Source organism: Cyprinodon tularosa, unplaced genomic scaffold, assembly GCF_016077235.1.
Source record: "Cyprinodon tularosa strain WSP-4 unplaced genomic scaffold, ASM1607723v1 ctg1333, whole genome shotgun sequence".
Lineage (NCBI taxonomy): Eukaryota > Metazoa > Chordata > Actinopteri > Cyprinodontiformes > Cyprinodontidae > Cyprinodon > Cyprinodon tularosa.
Window position 1 is genome coordinate 61,626 of NW_024038152.1, and position 15,013 is coordinate 76,638.

The 15,013-nt window shown below is 39.7% G+C and overlaps 1 protein-coding gene across 1 annotated transcript; it reads right to left on the reverse strand.

Moving 5' to 3' along the window:
* Positions 1 to 219: 219 nt before the first annotated feature.
* LOC119778454 (armadillo repeat-containing protein 3-like) lies at positions 220 to 14,941 on the reverse strand (the record flags this gene model as incomplete). The annotated part of the gene is made up of 13 exons (XM_038277668.1): positions 220 to 1,205; positions 4,274 to 4,436; positions 5,485 to 5,637; positions 7,381 to 7,475; positions 8,897 to 9,065; positions 9,310 to 9,446; positions 10,390 to 10,639; positions 13,265 to 13,373; positions 13,452 to 13,604; positions 13,748 to 13,931; positions 14,229 to 14,423; positions 14,574 to 14,749; positions 14,873 to 14,941. Coding segments are annotated over 13 exons (2,054 nt in total), but the record flags the coding sequence as incomplete, so codon positions are not given.
* Between the last annotated feature and the right edge of the window lie 72 nt (positions 14,942 to 15,013).

Sequence of the window (15,013 nt, forward strand, 5' to 3'; positions counted from 1 at the left end):
GTCCTTGGGCAAGACACTTCACCCGCATTGCCTACTGATGGTGGTCAGAGGGCCTGGTGGCTCCAGTGTACGCTTCTGTCAGTGTGCACCAGGGCAGCGGTGGCTACAGTGTAGCTCACCACCATCAGTGTCTGAGTCAATGACTGAATGTAGTGTAGTGCTTTGGTTTGGCTTGAAATCGTGCTACTGTATTTAAGGACAGGCCATTTACCAACAAAGAGATGCTTTTATACTAAAACTGTGGTTGGCAGAACCTCCCTGTTTAAGGACCTGCTTCAAAGCAGAACTTCTCACTTAATCTTAGGGCGGTGAAGATTCAGGATGAGGGCAGATACTTGTGCCTCATTAGTACTACAACTGGAATTAAGCAGGGTCTGTTTATCAACCTCAGAGTTTATGGTATGTAAAAACTGAACCATTAACTTATGCTACACCTCACTGTAAACCTTCTGGATATCTGGATTTGCTGCGTATTTCTAACTTAGAACATGAATTTTACACCTATTGTAAAAAACCTCTGGGTTAGCTGGAGATGCATCTGTTACAGTAAACATTTAATCCAAGCACTTTATCTTCTTCTACCTTTAAAACTAAAGGAGAAAAAAGTCTGAGGAGGAGTTTAATCACCTGATTGATCACCCGGTTCTAATCCGAGGAGGAATGTTACTTAGAAAGTGTACAAAAAGAAACAAAAAAGCATATTTAAGTATGAACAGAAGTCATGTTTAACAAAAGTCATTGATATAAGCACAAATGGTGGAGAAAGTCTTCCCTTTCTTCAAGAGAGTCCAGCTGCAGACCTGCACTCTAAGGGCTATTTTATTGTTTTTTGGTTATTTGCTGTAATTAAAAAGATACATCCCAGTGACTACTACATGCCAAAATAAATATAAATAAATAAATAGACACAAGTAGGTGTAACTTGTTTATTTTAAGATTAGGTTCTGTAGTTCATTCAATTTTGAAAAAGTAAGTAAAACAGAACTGTTTGTATTTACATTGAACTATATAGTCTGATACTTCACAGCAGCAGGTGTATCGACTGGCAGTAAGGTTCCAGGTTGATGCATCAGGTCCACTATGTAGCGGCGTGGCGGTGGCCTTGGAAACGAAGAGTCCTTACTAAAAAGAATCACTTCATTCCAGGCCCGGTTGTATTCACCACGAACAAGAGTACAGCTCATTTCCATGCAATCGGAAAGACACTGAAAAGATTAAGATGAGACCAGTTAGGATGTTAATCTGGTGCCTCAGTGGCGGTTCTAGAGCAAATTTACCAGGGGGGCCAGGGTGGGGCCAATGTTTTTTCATGCAGCCAACAAATAAAAGAATATTTAAAAAAAACAATAAAAAAAAAACAGGACAAAAGCTCATCTTTATATTATGTTAAGTGAACTTAAGGGCCACATCTCTGATATCTTTATAACCTGCAATTCTATCTCAATATGACTGAAGCTTTTTATTCATCAGTAAAATTAACTGAACAAAAAAAAGAAAACTAGTCTGAGGGACTTATCAGTTGGGGTTTCTCTTCCAGTGCATATCATAAATATTTTCTATCATATATTTATTGTGTGTTACGTCTTTGGGACAGGGGGCAGAACCATTTCTACAGGGACACTGGTTGGCCCCTTTTTACAACCCGCCCATGCAGTGCCTTACAAAAGTTTTCAAAACTCATGTTACAGCTACAAACTTTAATGTATTTTATTGGAATTTCATTAAAACCACCAACCAGCAATACTGTAGAAGATCAGAATCAGAATCAGACAGACTTTAATAATCCCAGAGGGAAATTACTTTTGTTACACGCTCCAGATATCCATCCATCCATCCATCCATCCATCCATCCATCCATCCATCCATCCATCCATCCATCCATCCATCCATCCATCCATCCATCCATCCATCCATCCATACATCCATCCATCCATCCATCCATTTTATATATATATATATATATATATATATATATATATATATATATATATATATATATATATATATATATATATATATATATATATTAGTGCTCTCAAACAATTAAAAATTTTAATCGCGATTAATCGCATAATATCAACAGTTAACTCAAGATTAATCGCAAATTAATCGCATATTTTATCTTTTTATTTTATTTATTTTATTTGGGCATTTTAAAAAATGCAAATGTGCAATAATGTAAAAAAAACTTGCTTATACAATAAGTTTTTTTAATTATTATTTTTTTAAAGCACTTTTAAAAAACTAGAATAAAAATATCCTGGTTTAAATTCTGGCCAATAATTATTCAAAAATTGTAAAAAAAAATTACAAAACTACAGAACAGTAAAAAGTACTTCAAAGTACTCCATAAAATTAATTTTTTTCTCAAACATAGGACAAAAATAAAGATGTACTGTTAAAATAAACTGCACATTCCGTTATGAAATTCAGACTTAATTCAAATAAAATGAAGTTACTCACAAAATAATAAATAAATCAAACGAATTTACAATAACTGGGCTTTGCAGTCATCTCAACAACATAACATTTTACATGTAGAACATTTTCAAAATGCTTTAATATTCCTTTGGTCTGAACAGGAATTGCAGCAGCAGTGCATTCCACATGACTTTTAATTTATTTCTTTGTCTTGTTGGCACTAAGCCAGTGAGACGCTCGTTTCTTCTGGACAACATAGACATAGGACTCAGGTTTTATCAAGACAGCCTTCTGGTATAACTTTAAAATGAAACTTATCATTCAGGATACCTTGTCTGCTGGCCATTTTTGCTCATTCAAAGCACGGGTCTGTTATGCTGCGGTCTCTCCCAAAACTTAGCGTTCCTGAAACTACGGAAAGCGCAGAGGGTAAAACAAACAGTACAGTGAGCGCTGCGGAAAAACGAAAAACACAAGCGAACGGTGCGCTTGTTTTGATGCGCGATTAACGTGCGTTAAAAAAAATGTCGGCGTTATAGTCTAAAGCAGTTAACACGTTAATAACGCTTTAAAACTGACAGCCCTAATATATATATATATATATATATATATATATATATATATATATATATATATATACATACAACAAATCACACAAAATAATGAATTTAATAAAATAATAGAAGCACGTTTTTGCTGCAGTTACAGCCGCTAGACTTTTGGAGTGTGAGCCCAATGTTCACACATCTTAGAAATGAAAGAGTTGGATACATCTTTGCTAATAAGATCAATGCTTGAAAAGAGAGCATCTGGTAACTCTGTCTTTCATTTGTTGTTAGTCCTCGGCTGTTTCTCAATATGTGGGTTCCATGTGCTCGTGTTCTCGTGAAACGTCATCAACCTCAGCCCTAGTAATGCTTCAATTCACAAAAACAGCAGACCCAAGAATGTTGGATGTTGTTCTCGCCCGTCCCTTTTTACCCAGCATGCATCAGAGCAGCTTTGTCCGTTCTTGAGAAGGAGCTGTCCCAGCATGCACTACGGCTGCAGAGTATTAAGTTAAAAGTTCTCTTTTCTGTTGCCGTTGTTCAATAAAAGTACGTTTTAAGATCATTGGGGAGAGAACATGATAAATTATACTTATACATACTCGCTATATGGCCAATTTACTGATTTAATGTGTAATAAAAAAAAAATTCAGAAGTTGAGAGGACCACGGCAAACAGCGAACCTCTGATGGTAACGGCAACCAGGGCTAACGTTAGCCCGTCTACAGCAGCCCTCTCTCTGCATAGCCGTGTTTGAAGTACTGCTGGCTCTGATGGCGATTTTTTTGTACTATCTGGCAAAATGTTATTTTGATTTGAGTCTATCTGACTGTGGTTATTATTATTCCCCCACTAAATAGAAAAAAAATTATTATGTAGAGACTATTAATACCAGGAGGTGAAATGCAGATCCAGACGAGCTGAGTGTGTGGTGACGTCAAGAGTACGCTTCTGTTCCCATTTAGCCATATTTATTTATTGTGTGTTCTCCTGTTCTCCCAGAGTCCACACTTTCCTGGGTTCTTCTCAAGAACATAGTTGGCGAGGACACGAGACGCATTCTTGTGAATTGAGAAACGGTTCTGGACTGTGATAACGCTACCGTAAAACGTTCAAATGCTGTGATGCAAATCCTTTTGTGTGAGTCCATCACATAAAAATCCAAAGGAAATTCAATGATGTTGATGGGTTTAACGTGAGAAACGGTGAAAAAACACAAAAAAAGTTGGACTTAAATTCTAGACAATACTTGGTGAAAGGAAATGATATAATGAAGAAGAAAAAATGAACTCTGTGGAAAGTACCTTGAAAAGAAGGGCTCTGTGGAGGTAGATCCCCTTTCTTATCAAACCGATGGGAATAATGTTAGACTTGAGCTGAAACTTGAGCTCACTGTGATGCAGCGTCCACCCAAATTGGTGCAGACTCTCCTTGGCCACTGCTCCACCCATGGCCTCACTCACCAACCTGTAGAAAAATGTTAACTGACGTCCAAAAAGTGCTGCTGTTACACCTTTCAGATCTACATGTTTTTCTTGTAATCTGCATTCTTGAACTCCAATTTGTTGGAGTTTTTAAAAACACCCTGTCTCCGTTTCCAATAGGATTCTTTGGTATCCTTGGGTTATTTAAAGTTGTAGGGAAATCATATTTAAATGTCAAATCATTCTGGCGTAAACATGTATATAATTTTACTCTTTATCAGATCATATTGTCCCAAAATTTAGAAAATTTATATTTAAAGAAAAATCCTGTCTTAAAATCTGTTTTTTTTTCTTGTTATCTTATGCAGGCCAGTTAGTTATATGTCAGCTTGTACACCTAAATTTGTCCAATCATATATCAAAGGTCATCTGTCACTCATATTTTTTCGGTCATAGCATCTTGATTCTTATGTCGCAGCTAATATACGCAAAGGGTTGAAATAAGAATCATCTACTTTACCATTGAGTTCCATCCCAGTGTTCACAGGGATGGACGTCTGTGTCTTCTGCAGGCGTAGAGCTAGGCAAATTGCGAGGCAAGGGCTCAAACATGTACGGCTGTAAGCCTTCTACACCAAACCAAGCTTCTGCCGCCCTGGCGTCCTTTTTCACAACATCTTCATCCCGCTTTGCTCCTCTAAATAAAAAATGTATGACCGAATAGACTCATCCACGACCTCTGACACTAAACTCTCCTCCTCTTGCATGTTTCCTCTGTCCATAGCGTTCCTTGACAGTGTCGTTTCTAAGTCACCAATTTATTGCTACTTGGTCCCAATGGAATTTCTCATTGGGAACCTACTAGCACTAAGATGCTAACTGGTTAGCAAGATGCTTCCGACAAACCGGCTATAGTCATACTTGCTTTCGAACCTCCTGCCACAACGATCCTGCCCCCTTGATAATCGACCAATCACATTCACTTTATTCACTCGTGTAAAGTCGGGGACCACTCGGGAGAATTCAGAACTGTAAGCGTTGGAACAGCTGTTTCCCTTTAACATTTTTTAACAACATAATAAATGCCGTACCTGGCCAGGGCAGCATACTGCTCTTCCTCATCTTTCAGTGGAAGGATGGAGTCTTGGGCTTCTTTGATAAGCATTTCTAGGGAAACATCCTCCACCATCTTCTGTTGTTTCGCTGTTGGAGGTCTTTTATTTTTGTCTTCCTTCTTTTTCTTTCTGTACAGGGAAACAATCAGTTCAATCTGATATAATTTAGTTGATTTCTACAGCCCAATTCACAATGCATAAACTTAAGGCTCTTTACAGACAAGTCAATTTAATCATATAGCCAGTTTAAACGTTTCTATCTTAGAAAACCCAACTGATTGCATTGAGTCATTAAGGTAGATTACTTTTAACTGTGTTTTTCTAAACACATAATTCATGAGTCCTGATATCCTGTAGTGCATTTTTATAGGCTCTAAAGAGAATACCGTTGATTTTGTGTTAGTTTTTTGGTCTAAGAGCTCTGAGAGTTTGGCATCTTCAAAGTGGGAAAAATCACGCAGTCAGCTTACAATGGTGGGGCACTCTGGAGGTGAGCGGAAGAGAAAAAAAAGAACTAGAGGGGGAAAGTGAAGGATTGGATTGGAGCAGCCAGGGAGAGGGTGACAATTAGGGACACCTCTTGTGCGTGCCAGCTGACCTGATTGCCTTCACCCCTCCTTGCATGGTGATTCTTTTTAGCCCCTCTTTGTGTGTGAAATTATTTTTTTAACTATCTGACTCAAATCTGCATTGAATTAGATGCATATTTGCAATGTGCTTTATATTCATTATCACAGACTTTTTCCACCCAGGTATTTGTTTTTTCCCATTCCTCCCTATTGTTCTGAATCCTTTTTTTTTCGGAGGAGAAGGAGCATCGCTATGTGAAGGTGCATTGCCCCCAAAAGCAGCGTCAGCGTTTAAATTACTCCATTCATCCCCCATACTGCTCTAATGTCTCCCGCTATCTTCTCCGTGAGCAACACTTGGCTCCACCAATGGGATGAGGGTATTCTGGATTGTTAAATGTATGTTGTCAGGTCATTGGTCACAACGCAGGACAGGGCCCAGGAACAAGTTTACTGTAACTTTTGTATCTAAGCTGCCCTTATTACACTCATAAATTTTTAAATTACTCATTACACTCTTTAATCTGAGGTCCCATTTAAACTACCTTTTTGAAACCGTGCCAAGATCGGTCTGAGCACAGTAACCGAGATAACTGTTTAGTGTAAATGGCACACAAAACTGAACCAGACCGTGCCAGACACAAGTAAACTGCGCTAAACTGATACTAGTTAATCCGTAGGGCTCGGAATGGTTCAGTTCTGGCTCAGTCCCCAGATAACAAAGAGCACATGAGCAGACCACGTCATCTCCTTACAGTCACCCCCCATAATCATGAAATATCAGACATTCATAAGAATACTAGCTTCCCTACCATGCCACACAATTTCCATTGATGATTCTGCTTAGCAGTGTGATGAAACTCAACGTCTGTCGTTGTTTCCTGCGTCTGTAAGCCCTGATTAGACTATTGTTTGTCGTATCCACTTCCCAAAACCCAACTCTGGCAAGTAAGGTCACCAAAGGCTGCCTTCTTCGCCTAACTATCCGCAACAACTAAATATCACAATGTTAGCCAAACTTCCTGAATGTTACAGGCGCTGCAATGTTGATTTGCTTGATTCCCTCTAGAGAGCAGAAGTACCGCAGATCGTCACTAGGAGGTGAGGAATAGTGCTACTGTGATGTGTAAACGGTAGCAAGGAACCGAGCTTGGCACAGTTAACTGATCCGAGCTCGTCCTGAACTTGGCATGGATTGGTTTTACAGGGGTAGCGTAAATGGGGCTTTTATCCCTGCTTTGACAGGACTATACCGTGCAAAACTATAAGAGCGAAGATAAAAAAAAAAATTTAAGATTCATACTCTGCTGCGATGTTGATAACAATAACAGCCCGCTGCAGGTTCACTGGCTGCATGGACAGCTCCTCCAAAGTCAGAACTTTGTGGGCCAAACTGGCCTGTGGGAAACAGAGGAAGAAATGCATAAAAGATGTTAAGGTAATGCTTTGTCCTTTTTTAAAGATGCAGCAAACAAACTATATATATATATATATATATACATATATATATATATTTTTTATTTTTTTTTTATTTTTTTTTCCTGGTATTTTTGCTTCTCAGAAAAGCAAGTAGAAAAAAAGTGTTCTGATATGATATCCAAGCCTGACCTTAACTGCTTGTTTTTTTTTTTACTTCAGACTTCATGGTGTCTTCATTTAATTATCCTAATCTAAAGTGCATTTGAGCTTTGTATCCCAGACTGATGTCCAGATGTTCTTCCTCTAAATAATTTGCTAGAGAGAATTCATGGTTCCATCAGTTACAGCATGTAAATCCCGAGGAAGCAAAGCATCCCAGGATCATCACTCTGCCACTACTATGTTTGTTTGATGTTCTTTTCTTGAAAGGAATTTTATGTTAGTTTTAGATCTTATTTCACATGACAGGAAACATCCACTTTTCTCAAATCGGTGCATGGTTAGTGCTTTGTGCGATCTTAAACCTTTGTTTGAGTTTTCAGACAAATACTTGATAGACATGTCTGGCAGTAATCGTTTTGGGACGTGGCCTATAAAAACTTTTACACATTAGTCTTCACCGATTTGCTCTTTTTTCTTAAATCTATGCAGGTTTTTTTCTGGTATTGAAATGAGTGACAGGAAAAAAGGATGATGTCTGTAGGTGATTAAATAACTAAAAAAACACAATTATTATAATGACTATTTAGAGCAGACTGTCCTAGTTACAGCCCTTTGTCTTTGACTGGATGGATGTTGTGGTCGATAAAACGGTTTGATGCATTTTACATGGACAGCATCAAGTCTTTTGCAACCAGCGGCTCTTGATGCCTTGAAAATCAACCGGAACAAGGTGGTGAAATATATAAAGCTTTAACCCAAAACAACTGGATGACAATTTCATTGGCAGCAACCTTTCCTTATCATCACATCTTCTATCTTTTTTAGAGGCTAAGACATACAGTGCACTAGTTCTGTGAGAACATTGGTGTTTGTAACTTAGAACTTTGTCCATTCACCCAGTTTTCAAAGCGAGCTAGAAAAAACAAACAAATGACTTTTAAAAGAAGATTTTTAAGTCTAACAATATTTTTAGATTAAAGACTTGACCATCATTCTTCATCTTTACCTTGTGTGAACGATATCATTGTTTACCATTTCGTCCAACTCTTTGAGAGTAAGGACTGTTAGACTCTCTTAAAGTTGATTTAGTTTATATGGAATATTTTCATTAACATGAGACCTAGAATCCTCATTCTTGCTTGTTTTTGATGGTTCTTGGCATTAATGAGACAATAAAGAAATGCTCCTTGTCTTTAGTGTTCTTGATTCTCACATCTTCTGTGTTTTTGTAAACAAACCTTCCCAGCATCATAGAAGCCACTTGTAATAATGTCAGTGGAGGCCAAATGTCCCATCAGGCTGTATTTAACAGGCAAGTTGGAGTTCAGCAGGCTGCTCATGGCCCACTTGCTGAAATTGGTTCTAAGCTTCACAGACTGGTTGATTTCCTGAAGTATCTCCAAAGCCCTGAGACACAGAGGAAGACATGCTCTAAAGAATGATCATGCATGTCCCCAAGAATGAACTAACAAACACTGAGCAAAATCATAAGATTAATAAATTGTTCTGTGCCACCATCTTGAAAAACTACAGTTATAACAATCAAGTTGTACTGTGATCAGACAATGGCTTCCTCTTACTGCACCTTAACACATAAATATCTTATATTATCACTGCAGTTGATTGCTTTATATTTATCTCAGTGTTTTACCCAAGTCTACACAGCTTCACTGCACAAGAAGTGTCCCCAGCACAAACATTCACTGCAAAGCATGCATTTTGCAGCAGATCCTTGTCGTTGGAATTTAGCAGAGTGACGAGCGCCTGAAGACCTCCAGCTTTTTCAAGCTATTTGGGAGAAAGAAAAAAGAAAAGGGTAACTTTTCAGGTAATTTTGACACAGGATATAAATATAAACATGTCAAATGAGATTGTTTTTCATTATTTCTTACTTGTTTTACATACAGTAATTGTAAAAACCAGTCCGATCCTATAACTGTTCTACATACTGTTACCTTTTAACCACCAAACCTTGATACATACTCATATGTAACACAAAGCGTGGTCATTGTGAAATAAAAGGACTATTATACATCTTTGTTAAATTGGACGGGGAGTGAGAGAACAGTAAGTTCTCATTTGAATTTAGTTTTTGACTTTGACTGAAATTCTCTCACATATGAATGTGATTTAATCTAAATAATTTCACTGCAGCTTATGTTTAGGGTCATTGCGCAGTTGAAAGGTGACCTTAGAGCTGAATCTTTACATTTTGATTATCCAAATAAGGCCTGACCAGCTCTGTTATCTCGAATGAAGAAAAGCAGCCTTAAAGGTTGATGCAGTCACTACAATATCTGGGGATTAGATTTTCAGGGTTATAGAATTGGTAGTTTTCCACTATAGGTAGCATTTAATTTGAAGGAAAATCTCTACTTTTTTCTCATGTTACAGGAATATCTTCTTCTGTTTGGTATTTCTGGAATAAGACTCAGAGCAAACAGCAAAAAGCACTTGATTTCAGCAATGGCTTCCTTCTGGGTACCTATCCACAGAGACTAGATGTGTGTCCTTTATGAATTTTGTAATAATAGTTGTCCTATCTACTACATGAACATTGAGTCAGTAAAACACCTCTAGAGTTACGACTGACCCTTTGGCTGTTGGTATGAGTACTTTTTCAAGATAATGTGCTTGGTTGTTAGATGAAAACTCCAGACATTCGGTCATTCTATTTTCTGTCTTAATATAAATAAATAGGATCGAAGCTGTGATCATGCAATAGACAAACCTTTTCCTTTGCATCTTTGTCGGAGGCCAGCATTGCCACACACAGGGCAGTGTTTACAAGAGCCTCTGTATCTTTGGACTTTAAGGCTTCAACCAGAGCCTCTATGCCTCCATGAGATAGAATACTGGACCGGATCATCTCCTGTTCTGCCATGTTACAAAGAGTGGCAGTAGAGTTGGCCACTGTCCTTGCAGAGTTTCCGCTCAGCTGCTGGATGAGGACCTCATGGCCCCCTGCTTCATACACCGCGCTAGAAGATACCACGTTAGTAGATGGCATGTCTCTTATTAAGAGAGATGGTACTTCCAGATAAACTTTGGTTTCAAAAACAAAATCCATCTTAAACTATGATATGGTTTTTCAACCATGCTTCCCTTCCTCTTTGCACATAGTAGTTTAGTTTAGTTGAGTTTTACTAGTTTTAGTTGAGAGTGATAAACTGAATCATGTTTGACTTGGAGCTAAATGATTGTTGTTAATAAACTCTTATATTTTGAACAGAAAATGTGGTGAATTTATTCCATGTATGTGCAGAATTACTGTTTGACCATGATTAGTGCTCGAATCACTCTTTCATCTATTGTTCTAACACACAGTTAGTATGACGGTGTGTCATAAACAGTATATAACAGCTGAAATAATATCTGATTAAATAAGATATGTTACCACCCCTCCCGGGGAGGGCAATAAACATCTTAAAGTATCAGAAATATAAATTCCCAGCTGGCTGGGAATAGAATTGAACATAAAATCACAACACTGCAATGGCTGATTATTGTGAAAAGGAAACAACACGTTGGGTACAAATGCAGTATTAGGCCACAGGGTAACACCGGAGTCATCTGGAGCCCACCTGATACAGCTACCGCTGACAGAGTAAGCATGTAGCTTGCTGAACCTCTTAGCCAAGACGAACCTACAGAAAAGCAGTCTTGCAGGAAAACTACAGGTCTGCCTGTGCCAAAGGCTTAAATGAAGGGTGGCACAGAGCTGCAAGAACCAAAGGTAGGTCCCAAAGACGCTCTCATGGAGCCAGCAGCGGGTGCAACCTATGAGAAAAAGAGAGCCCAGATCATGGGGCCCCACTGTACGGTCGTTGACAGATAGTGACGGCATTAACATACACCTTAAGAGTGAAAGGAGATCAGCCCTTATTAAGCAGAAACTGGAGGAACCCCAGAATAGTGGGCACCAAGCAGGAAACGGGATTCTCATTGCAGGCAGAGGACCAATGAGAAAAGAGACGCCATCTGTTATCATATTGCAGCTGAATGGAGGGCGCCCGAGCACTCAATATGGTGCGTCTGAAAGGGTCTGAACCCCAAGTCAGCCTCCCAGGGCCCATGCCCACTGCTGGAGACGTTGAGGGTTGGGGTGCCATATCTGTCCCCCCAACTGAGACTGCAGATCCCTCCTTGTTGGAAGATGCCATGGAGTACTACGACACAGACTTCAAAGGAGTGGGAACCACGGCCTTGCTGCCCAGAATGGGGCTACCAATACGGTGACACAATCAATGAAACAACAGTGGGTTCTGCCATACGGTCCAGGCTGGCCTTCACTGACTTGTGCATGGCAGAAAACACCCGACTGTCTGAGGACAGAGATGACAATGCTCTCAGGTCCCGCCGACAGGAGTGCAACTCCCACAGGTATTACTCTGATGCAGATAAAGAAAAGGGAGTAGGAGCCCATCTGCACCTAGAAAATGCACTCTCAGAGTCAGCTACCTCTGCTTGTCGGAGTTCCAGCTGCAGCTGCTTCAGAGTCATAGACATGACATCCCGCATGGAACTGTCACTGGCCTCTCCAACCGCAGGCTTGAGAGGACTCTGCCTCCTCCTCATCTCTAAAATTAGAAGCAGTAGCAGCCGGAGATAAGACGTCCTCCACAATCAGATCAGTTATTGGTGGGGAAGAGAGCCCAGCCACTGGAAGTAAGCCATTAGACTGTCTTCAATAAGGATTTAATTTTTCCTAACTGCCAACAACTGCCCCACCTTTGAGGCCAGGCCCTGGTCAATTTTGGCCAGTTTCCTGCGAGAGGGGGGGCAACGAGACTGCGGTCCCACCACAGAGATTTGAACGCCTGGGGGGAGCCACCTGCCCAGCGGTCGGAGGGTCAGAGCCATCCTGGGGACATAACTGGAATAACCGAGCCACCCTCACTTCATGGGGTATAAAACTAAAGTTCATGTAGAGATTCTCAGACAGTGCCTCCACAAGGTGCTCACATCCATGTCAGGTAGGGCACAGGTTGTGTCGATCTTTTGCCCCATAATCCATGCGGCAGTGGGAGCCATCCATGTTGAAGGTCGACTACGCTCAGCCCAATTGGGAAAAGTAAAATGAGCTAGAATCAGGAGAGGGGGAACAAACGCAGCATCACAGATTATAGCAGAGGTCTGAGCGGCTCCGACAGCGAAATAACATTTAGGCAGGCTCGTAATCTGGATGAACTGACTGCAAAGGTGAAGTTTTAAGGTGGACTTTCTCACTTAAAAACATATTAAAACTAATTTTTAGCCACTGATCACAGCAAAGATAGTTGTTACAGGCAAAGAAAGGATAGAGTAGCTCCGCCCAACGCGCATCAGACCCACTTTTCGACAACGCAGCTACAGTTATACCCGCGTGACAAAATTAAACTTGTACAAGCATCAAAAATGAAGCAGCACATGCGTGTTTGCTGATCCTGCTGCTTGCGGTGTGAATGTAGCATTAGTTTTTCAAGAACAGAATTGTGGTCTACTAAGAGCCTGAGACAAAATGTGTGCAACCTTGTCCTTGCTTAATGACATTAATTAAAAGGTTTTGAAGTGTATACAAAATGACAATAAAAGTTGTCTAAGTATAAAAGAAGTTTGTGACTCACAGTGCATTGGGGGTGTTGCTACGTGTCAGTCTTGAGAGAGCCTGGGTCGCTGCCTCTCTTAGCTCCAAGTTCTCACTACTCACCTGTTGCACCACAAGAGGGAGACCACCTGAAACACACCAGCGTCACTGTTTATTCCACTGCTGTTATGCTCCAGTGACAAAACATCTCTATTTGTCTTGCTTACCCAAGTCTCTGAAGTTGTCTTTGCTGGTTGTGTGTACGCTCATTGCAGCCATAGCCTGACAGGCAGCAGCTCTCACACTGTCGTCAACCACAGACAGAAGCTCTACTAACGTACTCTCTACATCCTTCTCATGGAGAATTTTGTGGCATTCAGCTGTCCACACCATGTCCCCAGACGGCCAGGCAAGCATCAACAAAATAAATCAGAAGCTACCATAAATGTGTTATAACTTTCCTTAAACATGCTGCAGATGACATAAATAGAATTGTTTAAACAATGTTTTTCAATGTCCTTACAGCTCAGAGCTGCCTTGCTGAGGCATTTTAAAGCAATGGATTGGATTATAGGTGTGTTGGGCGTCTTCACAAAGTCCATCAGCCTTACAAGGCCCCAGTTGTCATGGATCAGCTGAAGAGTCTTATGATCATTCAAACAGTTTGCTACAACATGTAAGGCCTCAGCATGTAGGTCGGTAAAATCCTTTTAGAGATATAAAATAAAGAAAAGGCAGGCAATAAACAGTGACACAAGGCACAAACAATAGTTCTGACAACTATTGTTGAAGGTATGGGTTTGGTGAAGGATGAATGAAAATACACGCTCCAACTTTTCTTAGTTGTTGACATACATGTAAAATTTATTTCTTTTATGTGAGAAAAGTGCACTATTTTGTGTTGGTCTGTCTTTTTCTCATAATATAATACATTGAGGTTTTAAATGAATAAAAGCAGAATAGTTTAAGCTGTGTGAATACTTCTCAAAGTACTTTATACTCACCTTATTGTCGAGAAGATTCATGAGCTTCTCTAATCCCTGCTCCTTCCTAAATGTTTGTTGTGCAACCTTATCAACTGTGACACATTTCAGCGTCTTTAAAGCCAAATGCTGGATGACAGGAAAGTTTGATTTAAGCAGCTCCAGAAGAGAGGGGAGGCCACCTAACTCATGGACCGCCTGGAGGCTTTTGTTTTCCTTCATTCACCCAAATCACAAGGGTTACAAGGGGGATGAAAAACATAACAGTTACGTGTTTAGTTGTGTTTTAAATGTCACTGAACTTCAAAATGAAAATGCTTACTGCAGCAGAAGTCCTGCAATTTTAAGCATATGGCTCTGAGTCACCTGAACTAGGTTGAAGATGATCTCTAGTGAGTTCTTTGTAACATCTGGGTCCGGGCTGGTTAGGAGTTTGATTATAGGTGGTATACCATTGTTGTTGTAGATCTGGTCTTGGCAAGTGGAATCCACTGAGAGAGAGGCAAGGCACAGTGTTGCAAACTCATGGACAACCACGCCCTCTGGAGAATAGAAGGGGTTTTTTGGTGTTAGTTGTGTTTTTTTACATGTAAGAAAATCCTCTGTTTATATTTAAATTATGTTCACAAAAATTAAGTAAATATTTGGTAATCATAATAACCTACCTTCAGGTGAGAGCTTTTGTATAATTGTTGGAATGGCATTGAGCTTTTTTAGGGCATTGGTAACTTCACCTTCAAGAATAAAGAACAGGTTTAAAAAAACAAGTCATTTAAAGGGAAACAATCCTTTAAAACACCTAAAAC